General features: G+C 35.7%; 6 protein-coding genes across 18 annotated transcripts; 3 read left to right on the top strand and 3 right to left on the bottom strand.

Moving 5' to 3' along the window:
• Positions 1-478: 478 nt before the first annotated feature.
• On the bottom strand, positions 479-6,132 carry LOC111779945 (plant intracellular Ras-group-related LRR protein 7). 2 transcript variants are annotated; one of them, XM_023660162.1, is made up of 12 exons: positions 5,911-6,132; positions 5,590-5,766; positions 4,994-5,119; positions 4,182-4,251; positions 3,945-3,991; positions 3,610-3,718; positions 3,378-3,463; positions 2,779-2,869; positions 2,359-2,444; positions 1,796-1,882; positions 1,549-1,689; positions 479-789 (listed from the first exon to the last, which is right to left on the bottom strand). In XM_023660162.1, the coding sequence occupies exons 3-11, from the start codon at positions 5,090-5,092 to the stop codon at positions 1,579-1,581; spliced, it is 786 nt and encodes a 261-aa protein (XP_023515930.1). In that variant the 5' UTR covers positions 5,093-5,119; positions 5,590-5,766; positions 5,911-6,132; the 3' UTR covers positions 479-789; positions 1,549-1,578. The 2 variants fall into 2 exon arrangements, with proteins under 2 accessions (XP_023515930.1, XP_023515929.1); XM_023660161.1 differs by having other exon boundaries at positions 4,994-5,172; positions 5,911-6,131.
• A 108-nt stretch (positions 6,133-6,240) lies between these two features.
• On the top strand, positions 6,241-10,509 carry LOC111779943 (N-acetylglucosaminyl-phosphatidylinositol de-N-acetylase-like). 4 transcript variants are annotated; one of them, XM_023660157.1, is made up of 11 exons: positions 6,241-6,497; positions 6,811-6,928; positions 7,012-7,072; positions 7,679-7,749; positions 8,135-8,199; positions 8,322-8,366; positions 8,461-8,541; positions 8,678-8,745; positions 8,905-8,953; positions 9,753-9,913; positions 10,101-10,509. In XM_023660157.1, the coding sequence occupies exons 1-11, from the start codon at positions 6,459-6,461 to the stop codon at positions 10,165-10,167; spliced, it is 825 nt and encodes a 274-aa protein (XP_023515925.1). In that variant the 5' UTR covers positions 6,241-6,458; the 3' UTR covers positions 10,168-10,509. The 4 variants fall into 4 exon arrangements, with proteins under 4 accessions (XP_023515925.1, XP_023515927.1, XP_023515926.1 ...); XM_023660159.1 differs by lacking the exon at positions 7,679-7,749 and having other exon boundaries at positions 6,242-6,497; XM_023660160.1 differs by lacking the exon at positions 6,811-6,928 and having other exon boundaries at positions 6,479-6,497.
• A 202-nt stretch (positions 10,510-10,711) lies between these two features.
• LOC111779942 (UDP-glucose 6-dehydrogenase 1-like) lies at positions 10,712-13,932 on the bottom strand. 9 transcript variants are annotated; one of them, XM_023660148.1, is made up of 4 exons: positions 13,685-13,932; positions 13,504-13,590; positions 12,687-13,067; positions 10,712-12,369 (listed from the first exon to the last, which is right to left on the bottom strand). In XM_023660148.1, the coding sequence occupies exon 4, from the start codon at positions 12,351-12,353 to the stop codon at positions 10,911-10,913; it is 1,443 nt and encodes a 480-aa protein (XP_023515916.1). In that variant the 5' UTR covers positions 12,354-12,369; positions 12,687-13,067; positions 13,504-13,590; positions 13,685-13,932; the 3' UTR covers positions 10,712-10,910. The 9 variants fall into 9 exon arrangements, with proteins under 9 accessions (XP_023515916.1, XP_023515922.1, XP_023515918.1 ...); XM_023660154.1 differs by having other exon boundaries at positions 12,687-12,860; XM_023660150.1 differs by lacking the exon at positions 13,504-13,590 and having other exon boundaries at positions 12,687-12,943; positions 13,031-13,067.
• Positions 13,933-15,229: 1,297 nt separating this feature from the next.
• LOC111779618 (protein Asterix) lies at positions 15,230-17,476 on the bottom strand. The gene is made up of 3 exons (XM_023659703.1): positions 17,267-17,476; positions 17,072-17,172; positions 15,230-15,764 (listed from the first exon to the last, which is right to left on the bottom strand). Exons 1-3 carry the CDS (start codon positions 17,405-17,407, stop codon positions 15,701-15,703), a joined length of 306 nt encoding a protein of 101 aa, XP_023515471.1. The 5' UTR covers positions 17,408-17,476; the 3' UTR covers positions 15,230-15,700.
• A 294-nt stretch (positions 17,477-17,770) lies between these two features.
• On the top strand, positions 17,771-21,266 carry LOC111779653. The gene is made up of 8 exons (XM_023659752.1): positions 17,771-18,115; positions 18,214-18,298; positions 18,590-18,631; positions 19,009-19,183; positions 19,457-19,509; positions 19,601-19,819; positions 20,018-20,064; positions 20,221-21,266. Exons 1-8 carry the CDS (start codon positions 17,874-17,876, stop codon positions 20,273-20,275), a joined length of 918 nt encoding a protein of 305 aa, XP_023515520.1. The 5' UTR covers positions 17,771-17,873; the 3' UTR covers positions 20,276-21,266.
• Positions 21,267-21,864: 598 nt separating this feature from the next.
• LOC111780297 (transcription factor BEE 3-like) lies at positions 21,865-23,981 on the top strand. Its single transcript, XM_023660661.1, has 6 exons — positions 21,865-22,808; positions 22,892-23,017; positions 23,119-23,184; positions 23,324-23,392; positions 23,479-23,556; positions 23,635-23,981. Exons 1-6 carry the CDS (start codon positions 22,452-22,454, stop codon positions 23,728-23,730), a joined length of 792 nt encoding a protein of 263 aa, XP_023516429.1. The 5' UTR covers positions 21,865-22,451; the 3' UTR covers positions 23,731-23,981.
• The last annotated feature ends 1,105 nt before the right edge of the window (positions 23,982-25,086 follow it).

Below are 25,086 nucleotides of genomic sequence, written 5' to 3'. Positions count from 1 at the left end.
TATTTTTCACGGTCCGAGCATCAAAACTTCTTCTCTATTCCCATCACAACTCATAGAAAAAACCACTATCTCGGTCAATGGGTTTTAACTTATCGTACATAAAATAAATAAATAATGAAAAAATGAAAAAGTAAGCTTGGCATTATTGTGAAAAGTTTAAAGTGACGTAAAAAGATTCGTCAAAAGTCTTAACAATAAATGATTAATTCTCACCCACTGTATCGTAACACCCACAGAAAAGAGAGAAAACTGTATCCAGATATTTACAATTTCAATATTTTGTATTTATTTGAAAAAGAAAAATCAGTTAAAATTAACAATTCGGAAAAGCAATAATTCGCATTGAAATTAGACTAATAATTTTAAAGAATTATGCGAATAAGAAGACAATGAAATTTTTTATTTTATTTTTTTAATTTTTAAATCACATGCAATTGTTATTGTTATTATTATTTTAAACTAAATAATGTATTGTACGAAGAAAAATAATTCGAGTAAATATATCGCATTGGGCCTGGGCCCAAAATAGTATTGAGATTTGGATTTCAAATTTATACAAGGCTGCTCAATGATCAGGCATCTAAATAAAAAAAAACAGATAGAAAGGCTTATGATTTTATACATGCCACTGTGCTGGCGTTGGTGTCCTGTCCTGTGTAAATTTTATTCTGCAAAAACACTGCACAATAGTCCCAGTTCCAGTCTGAAGTCACCATCTCAAGATTCTTTCACCATTTTGAATTTACGGCAACCAACCAACAAGTAAACAAGCAACCCATCTCCATGAATCTGTCCAGAAGCAGTCAAAGTTGAAATGAGCAAGTTCAGAGGACAGATGTAGCAAAAGAGAAGGCAGGGAACAAGTCGATATATTTCTACGTGCCATTTTAAAAGACCAATAGCTACAGTATATGTGAGACCCTACATCGGTTGTAGAGGAGAACAAAACATTCTTTATAAGGGTGTGGAGACCTCTCTTTAGCAAACGTGTTTTAAAACCTTGAGGGGAAGTCCAAAAGGGAAATCCCCAAAGAAAAATCTCAAAGAGGACAATATCTGCTAGCGGCGGACTTTGTCTGTTATAAATAGTATCAGAGTTAGGTTCCGAACGATGTGCCAACAAGGAGGTTGAGTCTCAAAAGAGGGTGGACACGAGACAGTATGCCAGCAAGGACGCTGGGCCCCGAAGGGGGTGGATTGGGAAGTCCTACATCAATTGGATAAGGGAATGAGTGCCAGCGAGGACACTGGGCCTTGAAAGATGGTAGATTGTGAGATCTCACATCGGTTGGAGAGGAAAACAAAACAATTTTTATGAGAGTGGAAATCTCCCCCTAGCAAATGCGTTATAAAAACCTTGAGGGGAAATTCAAAAGAAAAAGTCCAAAGAGAACAATATCTACTATCGGTCAGCTTGAACTGTTACAACATACTACTAGTACTATACTAACTACTAGCACTATACAAAGAGCGATTGAATTTCTTTATGGTTCAAAATATTGGAATGAAATCTTTTGAAGTGTTCATACAAAAGGTTGAGAAACTTACAAATTGTTTATAAAGCCAGTGCAATGGTTTTTATAGGTCGACACCCTCATCGAGGCCCTTGGAACTAATCATGACATTGGAATCAATTTGTTTGTCAATTTTCTTTTTTCTCCTTGCTTCAAAATCCTCGAATCCTTCCATCTGGCAGTCCATGGGAGAAACAAGCAATATTAATAAATAAGCATATTCCTCTTATTTTCTGAATAAGGTTCATTATGACGAAGTGCGATTAAGAAGTAGACCACACCTGCTGAAATTGATCCATTAAAATTGGATTACCATGCAAAGATACCTTCTGCAATGCTTTGCAATCTTTCAACAGGTTTGACGGTAACTGAAATAGAAATACAATACCACAGATCAAATATATTTATGCTAGATGAAACACTAATTACTAAGGCTACTATGCCCAAATTGTAGAGAAAGAGCACTTTGTGCATGCAAATTTGGGACCCAATTTTGTAGCAACAGACAATATATCAGTCGGCTGTGCAAATGGATCTTGGATTATCAGTAATGAGAAATTTGGAGGATAAGTCTACCAAGCGACAGATCTCCAATCTAAGGAACTAGTTTTTCCTCATTACGTTCAACTCAACAATCAAGATCCTCGGCATATGGATTTCAATTCCAGGTTAGCAAGTTATGGACTAAAATTCAATATATCTAGCAAGGACTAAAATCCTCCAGATACATCTCAAAAACTCAAGGAGATATTCATTTTATGTTAAATAGCAACTTGGTCACGACTACAATCAGAACTGTAAATTTAGGATGTTAAATCATGGACGAATAGTTTAAAAAGTCTACCTGGCCGATATTGTTATTGTCTAAACACAACGACTTCAAGTGAATCAGATTGCACAAAGAGGAGGGAAGGCCTTCCATGAGATTGTCTGAAAATTTGTTCAAATGTAAACAGATCATTGAATAGAATCCTAATTCCTTGCTACAAAACTACAAGTTAGGGGACACCTTATAGGTCTCCAAACATGCAATCATAAAAAGAAAACTAAGCCGGAACATGGCCGGTCATACACTAATTTCTTGGAATAATTCTCCAAAGTGTAGCAGGAGGCCAGCTAACAATAATTTGTTCAATTAATAAAATCTTTGCACGTCTAGAAGGGAGCAAATGTTAAAAGTTCCATATCATTCATTCTGCCAAATAACTGTCAAAGTAGTATATAGGCATTGCCTGGTAAAAAGACAGGCAAGAATTTCATGTACCATTCGCTTGCAATTCTTCAAGGGAGAAGCAACTTCCTACTGATTCTGGGAGTGACATTAACTTGTTGTTTGATACATTGATAAGCAATAACTGCATCATCAAACCACGCATTAGTCCTGAAAGTTGATGATCCGCAAGTTTTACCACATCAAAATAAAAGGTTAAATGTGGAATTATATCATTTAAAAAAAGTTCAGAGCATTATCTTCCTAATTGAATTTTGATAGACACTAGCATCAATTTCGGTCCACATGCAATGAAGTTTACTGTTAACGTCACTATAAATACAAGTGTTATGATGTTGAGGCTTTCAAGATCTCAAGGTCTTCGGGAATTACGCTTCAATAGAAGTGCTTCCCCTGGATAGATAATTAAACTTTGCCCAGTCTCACCCCATGTTAAGGGCGTGTCATTTCCCACAAAAACAAAAGATTAATCTCATGAGTAGAACCTTGTTAGATCTACAAAGAGGTTACTAATCCAATACTTTGATTCAATGTTAGAAACAGCATAACTTGAAGTGCTCTGCAAATGCAACCAAATAAAAGATTACAGAGGAGGTATATCAGTTAAAATGCTGAGAATAAAATTCACTTACATTCCGCAAGCTTCCAATGGTTTCAGGTAAGGATGATAGCAAATTTCGGGAGACAGTTAAACGTTCAAGCCTTACTAGCTGACCCACTACACACAAGAACTGACATTCATTAGGAATGTATTACAGAAGTTTGTAACAAAGACTAACAGAAGTTGCAGTAGTGTGGGGCAGAAAAGTTTATCGCTTCTTGCATTCCTTTTTAATCTCTTGTTAAATTAGATAAGAAAATTACATTCATCGGGTAATGTGGTAATGTGATTTCCATCAAGTATCATAACTTTTAGAGATTGGAGCTTCCCCAAATTCATTGGTAAACGCTCAATAAGGTTATCTGCCAATATCTGAAAAGGAAAATGAAAAATGTGAGATAAAGTATCTTAATTGTTATTTCTACTTCTAATCAATTTTATAAATCTAAAAGATAAAGGAAAGAGAGGATTCAAAGGTTCTATATGCCATGTTCAACTAGTGAGAGCGAAGTACCAAGCTCTACAAATATGTGTTTTGATGAATTTTTTTGCAAAACAATAATGCATCAGATGAGCAATAATGAAATACAATCCTTACCAGACGCTGCATGTTTGTTAATTTGCAGACTTCCATAGGAATATCAACTGCAAAATAGTTAGAAGAGATAAGTTAATACAAGTATTGAAATTCTTATTCATTGGTAATTAGTAGTCTCATTACCGCCAATTTTAATTAGATAATAGATGCAAGGATGATTACAGTCAGAAAATAGCTTTTCAAGCATAATTGTGACCACGACCATGAAGTCATAAGAAAGGAGAGTGCAAGACACACCTATTTTATTGTTTGTTACATCAAGGGTGCGGACAGATCTGTCCAGGTCAAGAACTTCATCAGGAAATGTCTGTTCCAACATCAGTAGATGTGTGAGTATATGGCCAATAAAACTGACTATGGTGCGAGCATTTCCAAAGAATGACACGAGTTATTGGAATTCATCAATTCATATAGTACTTTTCAGAATGACTAATTGTTCTATGCAGCGAAAGCTGGATCCAAACACTCCAAATACCATCAATATCAATATAGTCAAAAGTTATTGAAAAGCAAGGGTCCACATATGGCTAAAATTTCCAGATGACCCTATTTGACCCTATTTACAGGCTCCTATCTGTTGAGCATTAAGGTACCTTTGTCAATATCTTTCTGAAAAATACAAACAAAAAGAACATGCATATACAGGACTTGCAACTGTAATCTTTCTTTGATTGTCCCAACAGGAAGAACTATTTGGAATCCCCTAGTACGTCGGTTTTGTAAGATATATTTTACTCCTTTGATGAGATTTCTTCCTAACTGAAAAATCTAATTCATAATTTCGAACGATTCCATTAGCTATGTACATTCCTAATTCACCTGCTCCACCACATTGAGTCACACAAAAATAACTATGAAATAAGCACATGGTCGTAATAGAGCAAAATAAATCTTAAAAACAGTCAATAGTAACCTATAACCTCCTACAAAGAAAGCCATGTATCCATTCGATGGATGACTCGAATTCAAATAGAATATGCATAAAAAGATGCCAAACCCAGCAAAAGAATAACATAAAATTCATATAGAAAAATAATAACAAAGATAACCTTCAACTTTGAGTCTCGCAAAGCCACTATGCCAGTAGCTTGCCATCGCGCAACTCGGCTGGCCTTTGAATCTGCGTCCTTGCTAGGATAGCACCCCATGTTGCCAGCAGAAGAGAAAAACTCAGCCTTCCAAGAAAGGAACAAGGATGATACCGATGACAAGCCTTTTAAATCCGTTTCTGTTACATAAACAATCAGAAATAGCAGAACTGAAATGCAGCACTTTCACAGAATTTGGAACGGGTCAAGCACTTCACAACTATACTAAGACCTAAGATTTTGGTTTATTATACCTTTCCAATGGTTTTTGCTGCCTATTAAATATGAGCAAAAATTAATAGCGTGTTACTGCAATTGTTAGAAAGTCGCGGAGACCGTCCAACTAGGTGTTCTTAAGGTTCGTATTACATTTCATTCATAAATTTGTATCAGGTTTGACTTCTAATGGCGAGACGCATTGTCCTTAAAGCTTGGCATACGATAAAATCATGCATTACTTCCTCACACATCGTTGATCAAGTGATTTTCCGTCACATTTCAGATAAATTGAACGCGAAAAAAGTGAAAAGAAACATAAAACTTCTCAAACTTCGTACCTCGGATATACGTCTCCGTGCCTCTACAGAGAAATTGAACAATCAAACGACCGCAGCTTCGATCATCGATGAACAGAGATGCCGAAGAAGTTTCGACTAACCCAAACTGGAACCAAACAAAAATGGTATCCCTCCTTCGGAGAAGACAGTATTGACCAAAATTCCTGAATTGAACAGCTGCAGAAGGATAAATAGTAGAGATTGATGAACAGAAACTCGAAGATCGTAAAGAATAAATTAGAACAGCCAAAATGGGCTTGCAGGTCAGAGATGAAAATAATAATAAATGAACAAGAAGATCATTGAATTTCTCTGTAAAACCTTGACCAGGTGAATAGTTTGAGAAGACAATCGAGGCGGATATTAAAAGAAATGCTTAAAATAAAGATCGATCTTAGGATCGAAGCCGTTGAATTGAAATCAGACGGAGAAGATGATCAGAACCAAATTGCGCGGGTGTAAGCCTGTAATCGGCTTCCAGTTTCTCCGTCTATCCGAACAGAGAATCTGAATAACTATTTATTGCATTGAAAATCACTACAAAAATATATAAAATATTCGAAATTATTATCAAGAATAGCAAATTAAAGGGACGCAATAAATTATTTTTAAAATTTAAATATTTATTAAATACAAAATTAAAAAATTTAGCCGACTCCTGTAAAACAATGGATTTTTTTCTTTTCACCAAATATTAAATTTCCCACCCATCACCGGAGTTGGTTTCCAGTTCCCGCAAAGCAATACACCGTCTCCTTCACGATCTCACACTCTTCTAGCTTCCTCCAGTAGAAACTTCGGAAAATTCCCGGCAAATCGTCGAGAAATTCTCGCCGGAAGTTTCAGAAATCGCTGAAAGCTCATGCTGTATGCTCCGTAAATTTTCCGGGAAGGAGACGAAGAAAAGAGTGAGTATTCATCAAAGAGAGTAATTTAACGAATGTTTTCTTATTTGAGTGATTTTTCTCGAATCAGGTTTTTCTATGGGCATTTAGCTCATTTCCCCTAATCTGTCTCCAATGAATTTTACGTCTCTGAAACTAAGTTGTTAAATCTGTTTATGTCAACTGCGTATTAGCTTTCTTTTTCTCATGCTCTTTAACTCGGATATGACTTCTGAGAATCAGGAAATGGAATTTGATGGATTTTATTGCTTATTGTTTGTTCTCTTTTGGCATTCTCGAGTTAATAATGCATATATTTGTCTGTAAATGATTTCAGGGGAGTTCTTTGATGGCTTGGCTGTTGGTTATTACTGCCTTCGTTGTAATTTGGATTGCTTCGTTATGCAAAATTTTTCATGCATCAGTTTCATCTTCCAGGAGTGCTTTCTTAAATGGTGGATCATCACGGATTGTTTTCTCAAATTTTCTTTCTTCTTTAACACTAAAATACTGTTCTCTGTCATCCTTTGACATATAGATGGCACTCCTCAGAAGAGAAATATCTTGCTGGTCATTGCCCATCCAGATGATGAGTCTATGTAAGTTGTTTGCTGCCATTCTTTATTTTGCTTGCTGTGTTTATATCTTGCTCCTACGACAGAATTTTTTTTGCAGTGGTTTTATCTTATTGCCCATTGTTTATTTTGAGTTCTGAATGAAAATCTTTGTTACCTATAGAAAAGAAAAGTCCTTACAGTTCTCCTTGCTGAAAATTGAATTGATAATGTTAATGTTAACTACTTCTTCCATTTATACTTGCTCAGATTAGAACAGCATTTAATTTGCTCATAGATCAAATATTCAACTCGGACTTCAAAATTTAATCTGCGAACGTTTGTTCAACAAAAAAAAAAAATATCTACAACCAGAAGAGTTTAGAAATAATTGATATTTGTTAAGATCTATTATATCATTGGAATTGGCTCCATCATATCAGTTGTTGATGTTCTCATTATGTTCAAATGTACTTAGTTCCTTAATAGTTTCTGGAGTTGTCAATTTTGTACTTTAAAATTGGTCGCTCACCAAGTTGTATTAGAATGTACAATTTTGTTTCTATTTTTTTTTTTCTTTATAACTCAATATGTATGCAATTTATACCTTTTTATCTACGCCTCCTGATGCGGTTCTGCAACCCCCTGCAGGTTTTTTTCTCCAACAATGAACTTCCTTACATCAAGGGGCCATAAACTTTATATTTTATGCATGTCAATTGGTATTGCACTTCAGCAGTTCACTTGTTGGCCTTCTTTCTTTTATTGATTTATGTATCAAAATCTTGACTTTCATCGTGTGAATCCCAATTTCACAACTTAGGGCTTGTTTGGGGGATTGCTTTCAAAACCATTTTTGTGTTTTTGTGTACAGAATTGTTTTGTTTACATTTAAAACCACTTATAAATGATAACATTATTTTATGTTTAAATCGCTATCCATAAACACATGATTTTTCATAGAAATTACAACTCTAATTGTCTTAGAAAACAAGTAATTCATAGCCATAACAACAAACTTCAAAACCAATTATTCGAACATATTTTTTGAAATAGCTCCCAAACGACCAATTATTTTCTATTTTTTTTTCTTCATTTATCATATAGGTAATGCAGATGGCATGGGAACCATGAGAAGAGAAGAGCTATACAAAGCTTCCACAGTTCTTAAGGTGTTTGACAAAGCTGGTATTTTTTTTTATAAAAAAAAAAGAAAAAAAAAAAGAGAAGATAATATCTATAATATTTTGATCTTTATTTATCGAAATCTGCTTTTGTTTTTATTCAAATCTAGGTTCCCCTCAATCAAGTGAAGATCCTGGATCATCCAGATTTGCAGGTGTGACTTTTAAAGTGTCTGGCTGAGTTTGATTATACTGTCACTTCTCGACATATCATATGAAGAATGTAATCCAATATAATGATGCCGTCAGGATGGTTTTGGCAAAGTGTGGGATCATAAATTGCTGGCAGAGATTATCGAACAGGAAATATCAAGCCATGGGATTGACTTGGTAATATCTTGGTATCTGTTCAATTTTGGTTACTGGTGCAATACTGATATCATATCTGCATTCAATTTTGGTTATCTATATTTTTCAGTTTCTATCTGATATGTCTTACATTCAGTTCTTTCACTTCTTTTAACAGATTATTACTTTTGATAGCTATGGAGTTTCCGGTCACTGTAATCATCGTGATGTGCACAATGGGGTGCGGTAGGCTGCCTTCTAAACTTTTGTACTTTGATTTTCTTAACGTCAATTAAAAGAGAATTCTTACTATCATCTCTATGTCTAGTATAATCAATGATGTATTTCTCCTCCGCTCTAATAAAAAAAATCTTTTACTTTTCTTTTTCCAAATGCTGTAAACAGAGGTTTCTTGCACAATAAGGCTCCACAAAGTTTTGAGGCATGGGAACTAGTAAGTTTTCCTTTTCTACATATTCGATTCTCATTCAATCACGTTTCTATGTTGGTTAACTCATTATTTTAGGATCCCACTTGCAGAACTCTTGTTCTTCCTACGTTGAGTGTGATCCCACATCGGTTGGGGAGGAGAACGAAACACGCTTTATAAGGGTGTGGAAACCTCTCTCTAAAAGACGCGTTTTAAAAACCTTGAAGAGAAACCCGAAAGAGAAAACCCAAAGAAGACAATATCTGCTAGTGGCGGACTTGTGCCATCACATTCAGTTTCTATTTCCATTTGTAAATGCCTAGAAGTTCAGCTGTTCAGGGATCCGTAATTCTATAGATATTTTAGTACTTAAATAGCAGGAATCTTTCCTTATCTGTGTTGAGGCTACGGAATGAGATGGAAGCCAAGTTATGGCTCAATGAATTATTAAAATTGATTAAACTCATAAATGACTTTCGGCTTGTTGATATGTGACAATTTCAAAGGAAATTCGGTGCCATAACTTATCACCATCCTTTGTCGACCAATGCATGGCATAGCGTCTATCGATAACATGTCTGTGTCTACAACCCATCTGTCTTCAGGTCTTCAGAGTTCCTATGTATAGCTAACTTAGCACCATCTTTTAGACTCTCTTTGTGTCACATGCATGCCAGTGTCTACTAATGACATGTCTGTGTAACCGATCTTCTTCGGGTCTTTGGAGTCCCAGTCTCTAGCTAATTGGTACTTCTAACACTTGATCAACTTTTGTGTTCCCTTTTCCATGAACTTATGTTTACTTTTCCCTGGCTATTCTCAGGTCAGTACCAATATACTGCGCAAGTATAGTGGTCCATTTGATATCTGGTTATCTAGTATGTTTTCCAAAGAGCACCCAAGTGGAATGATGCATTGCTTGTTAAATGAACGCCCACGGCAAAGCTTCCTCGCAATGGCACAGCACGCAAGCCAATGGGTTTGGTATGTTTGTTTTGTGAATTTTATTTGAGATTAGTCTCTTATCGTAGTTGTGTTTCCACATTTGAGAGCTTTCCACGTCATGGTTATTTCATTCCCCTTCCCATTCCATGCATAAGGACATCTGGATTTGGTTGGCTGGTAAACTCTTTTACCTGTTGCTTTAATTGCCCTACTCTTTGTTTGGCAGGTTTAGGAAGCTCTTCGTTACCTTTTCCAGCTATACCTATGTCAACACACTCAAAAGAATTAACTAGCCATGCTGTTATAATGATGCTATACGATGTTACAGCATCACAGATATCTACTTCGCGGGAACTGTGGATTCGGATTTCTTCATTTCATGTGAGGTTTCTATTGTAGTCTCTCCCATATTTCTGGTGCGTTCTAATGATTGTGATTCATTACATTATAAGAATTCACCACGCGTTGATTTTACTCATTTTTGGGGAGAAAACTTACGAAAGACTGTTGTTTTCTGTAATTTAACATGGAATCCAGCTGGTGAACTAAACTCCATTGACAGTGCTTGAAAATGTGGACTTGGTCATTCTATCTAAGTTTGATAATATATAGCTCGTGGTTTTACACCAGTCTAATACTAATCCTATGCAAATCTGTTGAACATAAGCAGAGACTGACTTGACTCGAACACTCGAGGTCATCTAACATTAATGCTGTTTATTGACCCGAAAAATGGTGTGAAATGATGTTCTCATACAATGAATAAAAAATAAAAAATTTTGAACTTTCTACTTAAATCAACGATCATATGGTAGAGGATCGAAATACTCAAACACAAAAACTTAATCAACAATTAAATAGCAGAACCTTTAAAACGAAGTAAATTTTATATAACCGTGGAGGTTAGTTCTGAAAACAATTATAAAAATGTGAATCAACTTGCAGGTAAGAAAAAGCAATGAAAAATAGAGAAAGAACTAATCATCAAACTTTTCTCTTGGTGGTTAGACTCCATCTTTTTATATCATTGGGACTTCTATGCCATAACAGGCATATCCTTGAGCCATGGATCCAGTGGTTTTCCAATGGAATAGACTATGAATCCAATCTCCCTCAGCTTTTGAACATCAACAACATTTCTGCCATCAAAAACAAATGCAGGTTTCTGCATTTGTTCAAAAATCCTTTGGAAATCAAGAGTCTTGAATTCATCCCATTCAGTAAGAATGCAGACTGCATGAGCATCTTTAGTTGCCTCATAGGGGTCCCAAGCGAAACTGACTTCCTTTGCCGCAGTTGGGCTCACTGGCTGCAAGTGGATTGGATGGTCCCAATCAAACTTGTTCATAGACAAGTCCCTTAGAACCTGATCCTCAGTTACTTGTGGGTCATATATACTCAGTTTTGCCTTGTCCCCCAAAAGTCCCTGGCAGACACTAATCGCAGGAGTTTCCCTTGTGTCACCTGTATCCTTCTTGAAAGCAAACCCGAGAATCGCTATCTTTTTGCCTGAAACTGTATTGAACATTGAAGAGACAACCCGGTTTACGAATCGGTTCTTTTGGTAGTCGTTGACCTTGATCACTTGTTTCCAGTAGCTAGCAGCTTGATTCAAGCCATTGCATTCACAAATATAAATCAAATTGAGAATGTCTTTCTGAAAACATGATCCACCAAAACCAACACTTGCATTGAGGAACTTGGGTCCGATTCTAGTATCTGTTCCAATGGCATGGGATACCTGTGACACATCTGCACCAGTAGCCTCACAGAGTGCTGACATTGCGTTGATAGATGAGATCCTTTGAGCCAAAAATGCATTGGCAGCTAACTTTGATAGCTCTGCAGACCACAGATTGGTGGTGATAATTCTTTCTTCGGGCACCCACTGCGCATATACACTCTTCAAAGCTTGAACTGCCTTGAGACCATCCGGAGTTTCTCTCCCTCCTATGAGAACCCGGTCGGGGTTAAATAAATCTTTAATTGCAGTACCCTCAGCAAGGAACTCTGGATTTGAGAGAATCTGATATTTGATTCCCTTGCTGTTGTGGATAAGAATCTTTTCTATTGCTTCTGCTGTTTTTACAGGAACAGTTGATTTTTCAACAACAATCTTATCTGATTTTGATACATCGGCAATCATTCGGGCTGCACTCTCCCAATATGTGAGATCTGCAGCTTTGCCAGCTCCAAGGCCTCGAGTTTTTGTTGGAGTATTGACTGAAACAAAGATTATGTCAGCCTCTGAGACGTGCCTTTCAACATCTGTGCTGAAAAATAGGTTCTTTCCTCTGCACTGCTTCACTACATCATCAAGACCGGGCTCATATATTGGGAGTTGGTCACTATTCCAGGCTAAGATCTTGGAAACAGAGATGTCAACAACTACTACTTCAATTGTGGGGCATTTTGATGCTATCACTGCCATCGTAGGCCCACCGACATACCCAGCTCCAATGCAGCAGATCTTCACCATTTTCCTCAGTTGGAGCCTGAATGGAGGAACAGACAATCAAACCAAAGAGCTTTTCTTTTCCCAGGTATTAATCAAGAACTGTCATATATTTTCAAGATCCTTCATGCATATTGCATATAATAAGAGATTATGCACAATGAGCATAAACTTACAATATTGGTGACATCCTACCCGCAAGTTATGAACAAATAGAACCCTTTATGCATATCCATTTTTTAGATAAATAGCAATCAGAAAACACATCCAAAACGCTATAGATATTAACCTATTTCGAAACAAGTTATGAAGAAAAACATGCACACACTTAAGAACTAGAACTGATAGATGCAGTACCTCTGTAAACTTGAAGGGGTTATGTTGAGTAGTGAATAAGATGGTCAAGTTAGGAGGCCCACTGAAGCTGAGTCTTCAAAACAAATGAGAGCAAATTTCTATAAGAAAATAAGATGCCTACAACCTCCTTAAATAGTCCAAGAAAGTAAGTAAGATCTGCCTGTACCTGTGCAACTTTCACAAAGCAAAGCAAAGCGAAGCAAAGTCAGATTTTAAAAGCTGTGGGAGGACATTCAACACGTTTAGAGAAAGCAACTCTGCAGGAAGTAACAAACAAGGGGATTCAAATCATTATTGTAATTTTATCTTGAAAAAGTAGGAATCCACCCAACAAGGAAAACCACCAAAATCATGTTGAAGCAGAGCAGTCCTTTCGTTTTCCTGAAGAATCGTGGAAAACAACAAACTATAATAAAGGAAAAGAACAGAAAGTTCACAAATCTATAATTGCTAGTTGGTTGAGAATTACACATTGACAGACATAGTTGTATGAGTTTTACCAAGTTAGGAAAGGAAACACCATGCCAAGAATTAAGCATTGTTTCCATATATTCCATTGGTAATATTATATTAGTTAGGCAAAAAAGTAAACCCAAAAATAAATTGAGGAAAAAACCATTGGTCAAAGGCTATGTACCAACCCTGGTATAGATGGAAAGAAAGTGTAATAACATTCAAAGATGCAAATCCCACCTCTAGAAAACTAGGGTAATCTCAGAAGTACAGCAAGAAATTGTTAGAAACGAAGCCTCAAGGAAAAAGGCTTTTATTAAGGGAGAAAGAGAAAGTGCAAGAAAGCAAGCAGGGGTAAGCTTACAGTTTGTAGACCATAAATGGAGGCATAAATGCAGGGCGTTGCCGAAAACAAGGGGCGGGGGCGGGGAGGGTTTGAGTGGGATCAAAGCTATGAAGGGAGTCATTAAATGAGAGAAATGAGGCAGTAATGCAAGGAGATTTCTGAGAGATTAAGCTTGGAATTGAATATTAATGAGATTTACCTCAGAAATCGGCCCTGTAATTAATCAAGCAGAAGATGGAAGAAACGTGAAATGCACTGCGAAGGGTTTATTCATTTGAGACGCAACGGAAGGAGTTCGACGTGAAGAGAGAGAGAGAGAGAGGGCGTTGCTGTTGCATTGCAGAACGCCATGAATGATCGACAAGGAATTTAAGCTTTGAATAACGCTTCGTCTTCCTTCCTTGGAAATGGAAATCCACTTTTTGCAGAGACACAGCACAGATACTGTTTCATTGAACACTATCAAACTTTTCTTTTCTTTTTTACTTTTAACTCTTTTTTTCTTTTTCCTATTGAAATTTTTTTAAAAAAAATTAACATTAAAAAACATCGCATAATAAAAAATGAAATTTATTTTAAATTTGAAAAGCTTTAAAAGAAATTAATAGCCTTACTATTTTTTGTTTTCGTCTAAAAATATTTGATTTGGTATAGTGACGTTGAAAACAAAGGAAAATAAATAAATTTTCAATAAAAATGTATATTGTTCTTACGTTATTAACAAGAAATACAAATAATAATAATAATAATAATAATAATTTGTCCATAAAGAGGTTGAGAAATCGAAAAAGAAAGCAAGGAATTGGTATGGAAGAAAAGCAATCAAGAGGCTCAAAAGATGGGGATAAAAAGAAGAGCGATTTGTATGATTATGAAGAGTTTCAAGCGATGATCGGTCACATCAACAAAGCCACTCATTTCAGTCCCAATCTTTTATCTAACCATTTGATCAATTCTCCATTTTATCGCCAACGTTTGAATCAAATTTATAAACAAAGTAGCGTTGGCTCAACTAAGAGGATCACGTGCCAAGGTGATTTATATTCTTCCCTTCCTTCTTTTTAGTTCTAATTCTCGAACTTTTGACTCTCTAACTTTGTAGCCGATCAATCTTATTATGTTCAGGTTGTCAACATAAAAGAAAAATAGAGATGGTCAAAGGAACGACCTCACTTACTGGAAAGTTATGGAAGCAAATTAAGCAAAGCTTAGCCCGTATTAATTCAAAGAAAGATGTGAAGTAATGGTTTTATAAGTTTAGTCACGAAATTTAGAGGTCGGTATCCATTTCGTCCATAAAACTTTTAAAAGTGTCTAGTAGATTACTAAAATATTTTACATTTATGTGTGAAATTCCTCTACCCACCTAGTTGAATTTGGGAAAGTATAAAAAAAACGTCCTAGTTTGATTATTGAAAAAATTACATGGATTAAAAACAAGTTATTTTTTAGATTTAAAAACATATAATAAATTTTATGTCTAGGCTCAAGATTAAATATGATCAATGTACAAAACTGACCATAAATAAGCTTTATCAATATGCTGCCATACACAAGTTTTTTTCATTTTACATATATATAATGAAAATTATGATCGGAATGAATTCTAATTATTTAATTTAAGTTAAATTACTAACTTGTTATTTAAAAGAGAAATTTTATTTTCATTTTTTTCCATTAATAAAAATCTAAAAGAATTGAGAATTGACAAACAAGATGAGGCTGAGAGGAGTCACACATATTATAAGTAATTCTTCCATAACAATACTTTTGAATTCATAATAAATTCGAATTAAATCATCCAAGTTCCAACCTCATAAATCAACTAAACAAATCTAACCAAAACCAACCTCGAGCTTAGATAACCCACTCCCCCCCTCCATACGAAAAATTTTGAATCATTAAATCTTTTGAACACCCGTTTGGGATTCGAGTTAATATGAATGCTAAAGAAAAATGTGGCATCTCACTTGGCTCCACACTGGGTATCTTCTTGATGGGAGGAGTAAGCTCATCTAGATACTACGACATCACTTATCAAATAGTCAAGGTGCACGCAAACTGACCCGATATTAATTAAAAAAAACATATAGTTGGTCCCTATGTTCGTTCTCCATCATAATATAAAAACAGTCACCAACCCTAAAAAGCTCCTAAAGTAAATTACGTAAAAGAAAAAAAGGAAAAAACGTCGTGAACATTCTAAGCGAGGAGTCTAACTCTTCGTTCCTGGTCGCGTAGGACTCAAGTAATTGGTTACTAATCCCATGATAGCAAACCTGGATTTGAGACCAAAGATGAGTTAAAACCACAAATGGATATAAACCGATGCTAATGAATCATAGTAAAATGTTGACTATGTTAACAGAAAAATCACTCAAGCTAGTTGTGACTCAAGATGATCTGCTTAAACTTGAAAACCAATTTGAAAGCCCAAGATGACCTGCCTAGACTGAGTTTTACCGAAGAAAATTTTATGAACATCACCTACCCTCTATAGTTTTGTATTCCGCCCTGATTGTCCTCAAACTATTAGTTAACATTACAGACAATCATGCTACCCTCTGTCATTTGTCTTAAAGTTCTTAACCCATCATCAAAGGGAGAAACTAAGAGATGCAGTTTCACAGGTCAGTTGACCTCGTGCGCATTTTAGTCGTCATGCCACAACTCACCCCAACTCAGGTTGGACGGCATTTTGAATCAACGGAAGAACAACCAATAGATGGCACTCTCATTACACACTCATAACTAAGTCTCTGCTGTATTTTTCTTTCCCAAGTAACCGTCAGGAGTACAAACAGGGTAGATATTAGAAATGTTATTAGGATCCAAGGACAGATTGATATCATCAGCTAAGGAGTTTGCTAATGAGAGGTGGTTATAAATAGAGTGAATGGGAAGCAGGTGAAGGCAACATTTATGTAGTTATCTAAACTTGAGTTTGCTTGAGAGAGGTGTTCAAGTTCCTCAGATTACTTTGAGATAATTTACAACAATTTCTTATTTTGCAAGTTCTTAATCCAAATCTTATTTCAATTCTCTGGTTCCTGTTCGCAAGAAAGGTAATTTTTATGATGATTAATTAAAATTTACAAGTCACATGATCTATGACTCTAAATCCATGCATAAATGAAAGGATAAGAAGCAAGAATACAAAGGAAAAATAAAAATGGCAATGGAAATTTGCCAAGGGAGAATGTTCATTGTTTGCACACAACGTTTTGAGGCTGACATGAGGTAAACTAAAACTACAATGATAGATGCCAGTCCGTAACTAAGATTCAAGGTTCCTAAATCTCAAGTGTTGAGGACGCAATCATTTCTGAATCAGAAAGATCACAAAACAATATTGCTAGTGTAAAAGACTGTAAATACTATCTCTTCTATCCTTACTTCAACTTATATATTCTTGGATGTTGGTTCGATCCCCTAGCTAATAAATATTAATTGTTGCATTTACAAAGCGCGGAAAAGGCCACCTAAGGCTGAATTTAGAATGTTCAGATCTCAGACCAACCCAAATTTAACAAATAATACATATGAACTAACAGAAAATATAGATCGGGAGGGGAAGAAAACTCACATCATGGCCATGGAAATCTGCTTGAGATCATTCTCAATATTCCTCATATTCGCAAGCGATTGGGCACAAAATATGATGGCCAACCACGAACTAAGCTTGTACTGCCCAATTTCAACCAAAACCAAGAGAGTCACATGAGTAAAAAGTAAGATCGCCATAGCTACCGTATCAGTGCTCGAAAATAAGCAGAATTACCCTGAACATGACACCTGCGATGCCGAAAACTACGGCAATGAAACCGGAATAATCGACTGGCAGATCTTGCGGATTCACTGGCGGAGAAACAAAAGGCTTCGCCGCCGACGGCTGCCGTGGATCATTCGCTTGTGTCGACATCGCTTGACTGACTCTCGAGTCTGGACGACTCAGCCTCTTCCACTCGCTGGATACGATTGCTTTGGTGAATCCGGTTCTTAAGCTTATACCAAACTGAATTCAGCTCCGGTCTATTATCCGGGTTGGATTTTCAGGCCGCGTGAAGGAGGCGATTGGTTCAGTTGAACCGAACTGAACCCATCAAATATTAAATGGATAGTTTCCATATTTCTTTTTTATATATATTAATAAGATTTTGAGAATATAAAGTGTTATTTAAATAATTTTGATTTTTTTAAAAATGTAAATGAAGTCAAAACAGTGGTAAATATTATTATTAATTTATAATTTTAATTTTATTAAATGTTATATTATATATAAACCGCTTCCTCTCTTTTCTTCGCTCCCCCAAGTTAACAGCATTCTGTCTTCCTCCGCCGGCCGCCACTTCAATTGCCTCGACGACCGGATAAAAAGCCTGATCGCCATGGAGGCTCAGCATTTCTCTACGCCTCCTTCTAAAGGAGCTATTTCGAAATCTGGCAGCATTACGACACCAAGCTCGTCGCCTCTACTTCCTTCGGTAATAAGGCTATGGCGGCCATCAGCGCAAAGGAACATTCGGAATCAGTGGTCGAAGTTGTCTTCACTCAAACAACAATGGGCTTCTTCTTCTTCTACCGGGCGATCTCATGCTACATCTGTTGTCAATGCCTATCTATCACAAAAGTACTTCCATAAACTCCTCTATTTGCTCTGGTCTAACATGGTTGCTAGGTCTTGCTTGTTTGGGATTTTTATTGTTGGTTTTGTGGTTTAACTTTCAGGTATATGCCTTCTATGGAGCTAGGTTCTCTCAGCGACATGCTTGATATACGAAATAAAGCTTGTTTAAAATTGTCTAAGCAGCAGGTGATTTTTTATACTAGCTGATAGTTTGCTGGATGTCATAATCTTTGGCGGAGCTTATTAATCCTTGCCTGTTTGATTTTGGAATTGAATTTCTCGTTGTGATCTTCCTATCAGCTTAATTTTTTTAGTCTGTTGGCGATTTAGTATGCTACAAGAGTCAAAGACCAAGGAGTTTTCTGTTCCAACTTTGCTCTAGACAATTGCTTATTCATGATTTTTAAGCATGGAGAGATGAAAACAATCTTTCATGATTTTTACTAACACGCTGTGTACTATTCAATCTTGTTTCAGGAACTTTATCGAAGTAAACTCTTATCTTCATACAAGGACATGGTACAGGGTTTTTTTTTTTCCCCTTTTTTTTCTGTTAATCCATTAGAAATTAGGCCAAAACCATTACGTTATAAAAACTGTCTTAATTTTCTTCTCACACTGATATGATCATTATCCAATCTGAGGAAGTTGTCGGGCATAACCCAAAGTTATTTTCCCCGTCCCCGAAATGAGTAACTCACATGGAGTTGAAGCTTCTGTTTAGCCAAAAATTTATACAGATTGGATTAGCCACCAAAATATGTTTGATCATATTAATGTCAATAATAACTTGAGCAACCAAAAGCTAGAAGTTTCTGTCTCCTTTCACATAATTCTGCTGGTTCTCTACTCAACCGATGTTCTGTAACATATGTGTTTTCAAAAGCTTTTCGCAGGTTGATGTTGTAGTTCAGATGGTCAACACTTGCAGATTGATGAGATGTTATTTCAAGGGAACAAGTAGTAGCACGCTCATACAATTTTCCACTAGCTTTGAGGACAATCAAAGTGAGGATGCTGGAGATGGTGGTGGCATCTCCGTATTTACATCATTGACAATCCCTTGCTTTGGTGCGTATGAAGTTTCTAAGACCTCATTAATCAGGCTTGCACTTTTGAGTTCGTAATGAATGAAAATTAGTTATAACCCTTCGAGTTCACAATGAATGAAATTTTCTCAAGACAGTAGGAAAGAATTTGGATCTGACGCAAACTTAGATGACAGTAGGAAAGAATGAAAATAAGCCTTTTGTTATCGAATGTACTTTATTTTGATGACAGTAGGAAAGAATTTGGATCTGACACGAACTTATTACGAGTTTTTCCCCCTTAAAATGAACTCAGAGAAATTGGCAGAGGAGCTTGTTCAAATGTTTGGGTTGGAGTTGAATCTGAAGGTAATTGAATGACTTGCTGCCTGCTTTGAGGCTTCGTCAACATGATATTCTTTGTACAATAAATTTTCCTTTTATTACTTGGTTGATGCAGCGGCAGCTTTTGATGGAACTTCTTTCTATTAGTTCTGGATCCTCACAATACAGCTTGGTCTGGTCAGAAGAGCTTTACTCGGGGGAGTTCGACAACTTGCGTTTGTGCAACTTGCTCTCTGAGGAAACTAGCATGCCGCTTCATCCAACCTTGAAGGGTCATGAATCCAATACACATATGGTTAGTCGTAACCATCAGCCAAACCCAGAAGTTTTGCAGGTCTTGAACTCTTTGCTATCCACATCAGTGCTTTAGTAGTTAATATTCATAAGACATGCATAAACTCGCCCTTCGCCTATCACCTTCCGAAGTTCATCCATGGAACTAAGATCATTTTCTTTTCTATTTCAATATTCGTTAGCCATGCAGAAACTTGCCCTTTGGTTATCACACCACTAATAAGACGAGTTGAAACAGGTCTATCTTGTTGCATGGCTTGCAGACGTGAACATACACACAAAAAGGTAAGAACTAAAGTTTTTTTTTTCCTTCCCTCGAGTTGAAACATAGAGAAAAGCAGGTAAAATTTTGAGCAGTTGGCTTTATATATTTGAAGAGCCCAAAACTGGCATGTTGTGGTATGCATAGAAGTTTGTTAATAAGAGTTTTTCACATTGCAGGGTAGATGAAATATTTGAATTAGTTAGTGAGGAGATTCGTGTCAGCCTATCCTAAGAGGATTGATCGACATGGAGCTAGTGAAGAACAAGCTTTGTGATTCTACTTCGTGGATTGATCGACATGGGCGCCCATACGAACACAGAAGACAGGTTTGTTAGAACTCTGACCCTAATTCTCATACAGATTATGGGATGGTGGTGGTTGTTTATGGTCGGAATCAACAGACATTAAAACTTAACGACTAAATCTAACCACAGCTGTTTCTTCTTCTGGAGAAAGTGAAGGGTTGGTGCAGTGTTTTTTTCCAGCCATTAAAACTTAATTTTTGCAGACAAATTAGGCAACTATTTGTCACATAGATTTGATTTGATTTTATATTAAGGAAACATTAATGAAATTTAATGCATTTCTCATGCATAATCCCTTCCTTAATCACACAAAACTCCCTAAAGTTTGATTAAGGATCATCATTTGGGAATTGGGATTGATACCCACAATAATTAATTCCCTCAAAACATCTCAATCATAAACCATACCCATTCCCATCAATTTCATTTTCATATTGGTAGAAACCAAACAAAAACTCTTTAATGCTCATCCAAGCACACCTTACCATACCATTCCAATATATTCAAGGCCCTTCCCATAATTAACCCTATAACCCAACTATTTAACAAATAGTCCTTTACAAAAGCACTATTTGCAAATAGTGGTGCCACACTATACATGAATTGCTATATGCCCCTTCTTAATATGGATACATTAGGCAAAAGAGAGATTCAATTCTTTTTTTTTCTTTTTTTCTTTCGTATTTGCCCTTCATTACTTCTTATGGTTGATTCAAAAGGGAGAAATTTCAATTATTCTTTAAAAGTTGTGATTTGCCACACAACCCATATGTAAGCCATAACTTTCATCCCCATTCTACTCTGTTTCCCACCATTTTTGTTGTGAAGTTGGGCAGTCAAGCAGCTGGTTCATGAAGCCACAGGTTTAGAAGACACTAAAGTTTGAATTGAATACGAAATTACAGTGAAATTAACGATCCTTTATTCTCATTCATTCTACTCCCAAGAACCATTCATAGATAGTGACCCAAAGATCAAAGTTGAAACCTTTGCATGTCCAAGTTTGAGGACCGCTCATTTTGAGCAAATTAAGCTGTTTTAGAATAAAGAAAATGTCTTTAGAATCTATGATTTTGTTTGGGAATCAATTCTTTATTTCTAGAATAAAATATTATATGGTTCGCGTTATCTAAATGAAACTTATTGTCTTTTAATTTTTGTTCTTGCTGGTTTTGTAGTCTCAAAAGGGTTATTTTAGTCTAAATATATAGACTAAAAGTAGGAGGGTTCAAAAAAGTCTGATCAGCCCTACTCAACTCATATGACTTAAATTTGGATTGAGTTATGAATTGATTTGGATTTGGATTGAGTTGAGTTCAAACTTTATATGAATTTCTATCCAAATTTATTATTAATTTTAGAAATATATATATATATATATATATATATATATATTTTATTTTTTATGGATTATTTTATAACAACTCTTAAATATAATTTTCAACTATTTATAAGGTAATTTTTCAAAAAAAAATATTGAAATTTTGTCGTAAATCTTAATTATATATAATTAACCTTTTATTTTTATTACTTTTTTGTGACTACTAAAACAACTTGTTTAGATTAAAAAAGAAAATAAAAGTTCAACAACTGAGTTAAGTCTAAAAGTGTCTTAATCCGATGAGAAACTAAATTAGTATTGTAGCTATAGAGGAAGAAGAACGTGAGTGATAGTTTATTACAACTGTTGATTAGGTAGTTACGATCCATCCAAATGAATGGGAACAATTTTAGAAATGATTTTGAAAGGACTCAACTTTAAATAAATTAAAAAAGAAAAAAAGAAAGAAAAAGAAAAAAAGGCTTTTGGATATATGGGGTGTGGGGGGAGGGGGAGAGGAAAAACTAAAGGGCATGACGTGGGCCCGTATTTGTTGTTGGATTATATCTCCTGAGGTGTGGGGTCCACTTAGGGAACACAACCATAGAAGCTGGTCTCACCACGTGGCCACCCACCAAATGCTTCTCCTTTTCATTCTCTTAGATGTAACAGTTTCCTGATATCAACTCCAAACTTACAATCCCTGTAATCCTCTTCTCTTCTCTTCTCTTCTCCTCTCCTCTATATATAATCCTTACCCATCTCTTCTTCCTTCCCATCAATGGCGGATTTCCCTCCCCACTTCCAGACCTTCATCTCCCCTCATTCAATGGAGGATCCTAATCTCCACCTCCTCCCTCCTCCCTACTCTGTTCCACCCAACCCACCTCCCAATTTCACCAACTTCTTCCCATTCTCCGGCGACCCCTTCTTCCCCCACCAACCGCCACCGCAGTTTCCACCACCAAATCCGCCCGAACCCACCTCCAGCTTCCCACTTTTTCCCTCCCAAACTGCTCCCCCACCACCACTCTCTGAATTCCACGACATCAAGAAGAGAAAATCCATGGATGTTTCAGAAAGCAGCTCTGGAATCTCAACTCCCCAACTCTCTGAAAAAGGGTTCAACACAAAACAAGTACACCAACTAAACCAATCCATTTCACCTCCTACTCATTTGAATCCATGGCGTTAATGAAGCTTTCCTTTGTTTTCTTACAGAATTCAAGAAAAGGGAAGAGACTGAAAAGAACAGAGATAGAAGAAGAAGAGAAATCAAGAAGAGAAGTGGTTCATGTTAGAGCCAGAAGAGGGCAAGCCACTGATAGCCACAGTTTAGCTGAAAGGGTAACTCTCAAATCATTACTAATCATCTGCAAAAATACCTCTTCTTTGTATATCATAATCAAAACAATTGCTATCAATCAATCAATCAATCAATCAATCAGGTGAGAAGAGGAAAAATCAATGAACGACTAAGATGCTTGAAAGACATTGTCCCAGGATGCTACAAGGTAAGAACAAGAACCTAAGCATATTCTTGTCAAAAAAGTTCCTTTTTTTTTTTTCTTTCAAGAATCTTGTTCTTTCTTTTTGTGGGTAATTTTAAGAAGAACAAAAGGGATTGAAACTAAATGTTTAATGGAATAACAGACCATGGGGATGGCAGTCATGTTGGATGAGATAATTAATTATGTTCAATCTCTGCAGAATCAAGTGGAGGTGAGTTCTTCAAATTATACATATAAACGAAGAACAAAAGGGATTGAAACTAAATGTTCCTTTTTTTTTTTTTTGTTTAATTTCAGTTCCTGTCTATGAAACTGGCTGCAGCTAGCTCTTTGTATGACTTCAACTTGGAGGTCGATGCCATATCAAAACTACAGGTAAATTACGATGGTAATTGATGTCTTATCTATTCAGTGCTATGCTCGGGTTGATAATAATGGTAGGTATTGTTGCAGAGAGCGAAGGCACATGAAGCAAAAGAAGAACTGGAGAGATTGATGAGAGAAGGATATGGAGGAATAGGTTGCTTCCACTCAAATTTGCCCCTTTGACTTTTATTTCTGGAAGTCAACATTAGAAGATCATCCATTTTTCAGCTTTTTTTTTTCTTTTTATGATTTTATAGATAAATTTGGTTCTCCATTTATAATAGGTACTTAATAGAAAGAGCTTATTCCAATGGATAATTCTACTGTGTTGAAAGAAAGAAAAAAATGTACATGTACAAATATCTCGAGCGTACAAATTATTGTTTGTTTTGTTTTTTCAAAGAAACAATAATTATAAATACCCATGTTTAGGATTTGACACATGATGATTCCGTGCGATATGATCCTATTACCTATTTGACTTAAACTAATTCTAACACGACTCGTTTTAGCATATTTTATCTTCGCTCGTGCTGCTTTGGAGGTAACATGTTTAACTTTGAAGCTCGTATAACTAAGCCACTAAAAATAAATTTATACCTTATTAGTATAAAAAATATTGATTTTTTTAAGTCTGTCATGACCATAATTTTGTATATTGATAATCATTTTAATTTAGATGTGGTTGGTTTCGATTCAACGTGTGTTACATCATCTTTTAATTTTATTCACGACCCTAAAAAGTTTACCTTTTTTTTTTTTTTTTTGAAAAAAAAAAATGCTTTCAAAGTTTTCCTTTTATTCTTTATGTTTAAAAATCTTTCCACCAAAAAAAAAAAAGATAATAGAGTGGTAGTGGAGTGTTTAGAAAAGAATATTAAAAATTCCTAATACAAAATAAATAAATAAATAAATAATAATAATAATAAATAAAATAAAATTTTGGAATTCTAATATGATCGGATAATTTTAGAGCACTTTTTAGAATTTGACATGAACTAAAGTAATAATAGTCGAGATTAAATCAGAGTTTTCGTTGATGCATGAATCTTGACGTTGGAGGTTATCGATGTGATATCCGAGTTGAGTCTTAGTCATCAAGATCACATAATCTTGTACTCGCGTGGTGTTTGGCCATTTATAGTATGATGACCAATGATAATATTGGCACATGGAAGTTAAACTCACCCCTAGCAGATATTGTTTCTTTAGATTTTATCGTAAAGAGCTCTCTCAAGATTTTAAAATACGTCAACTAGGGAGAGGTTTCTACACCCTCATAAGAAATATTTTATTCTCAATTGATGTGAGACCTCACACTATCCCACATGACATAACAAATTTAATATCAACATGAGTATAGTTCAATTAAATTATTAATTTTAGTCGACGTGTCATTTTATTATAAATTCAAAATCAACAAATTGGTTGAACATAAACTTTTGGCAAAGCATACCCTTTACACGAGGAACCATCTAACAGGTCCAAGTGTAGAGCTTCTTTTAAACCAAGATTCAAAACGCCTTTAAATAAATTGAT

The sequence above is a fragment of the Cucurbita pepo genome, chromosome LG18 (genome assembly GCF_002806865.2).
Source record: "Cucurbita pepo subsp. pepo cultivar mu-cu-16 chromosome LG18, ASM280686v2, whole genome shotgun sequence".
In the NCBI taxonomy this organism is placed as follows: Eukaryota; Viridiplantae; Streptophyta; class Magnoliopsida; order Cucurbitales; family Cucurbitaceae; genus Cucurbita; species Cucurbita pepo.
The sequence above is the reverse complement of the archived record's forward strand: the minus strand, read 5'-3'. Positions and strand labels throughout refer to the sequence as shown.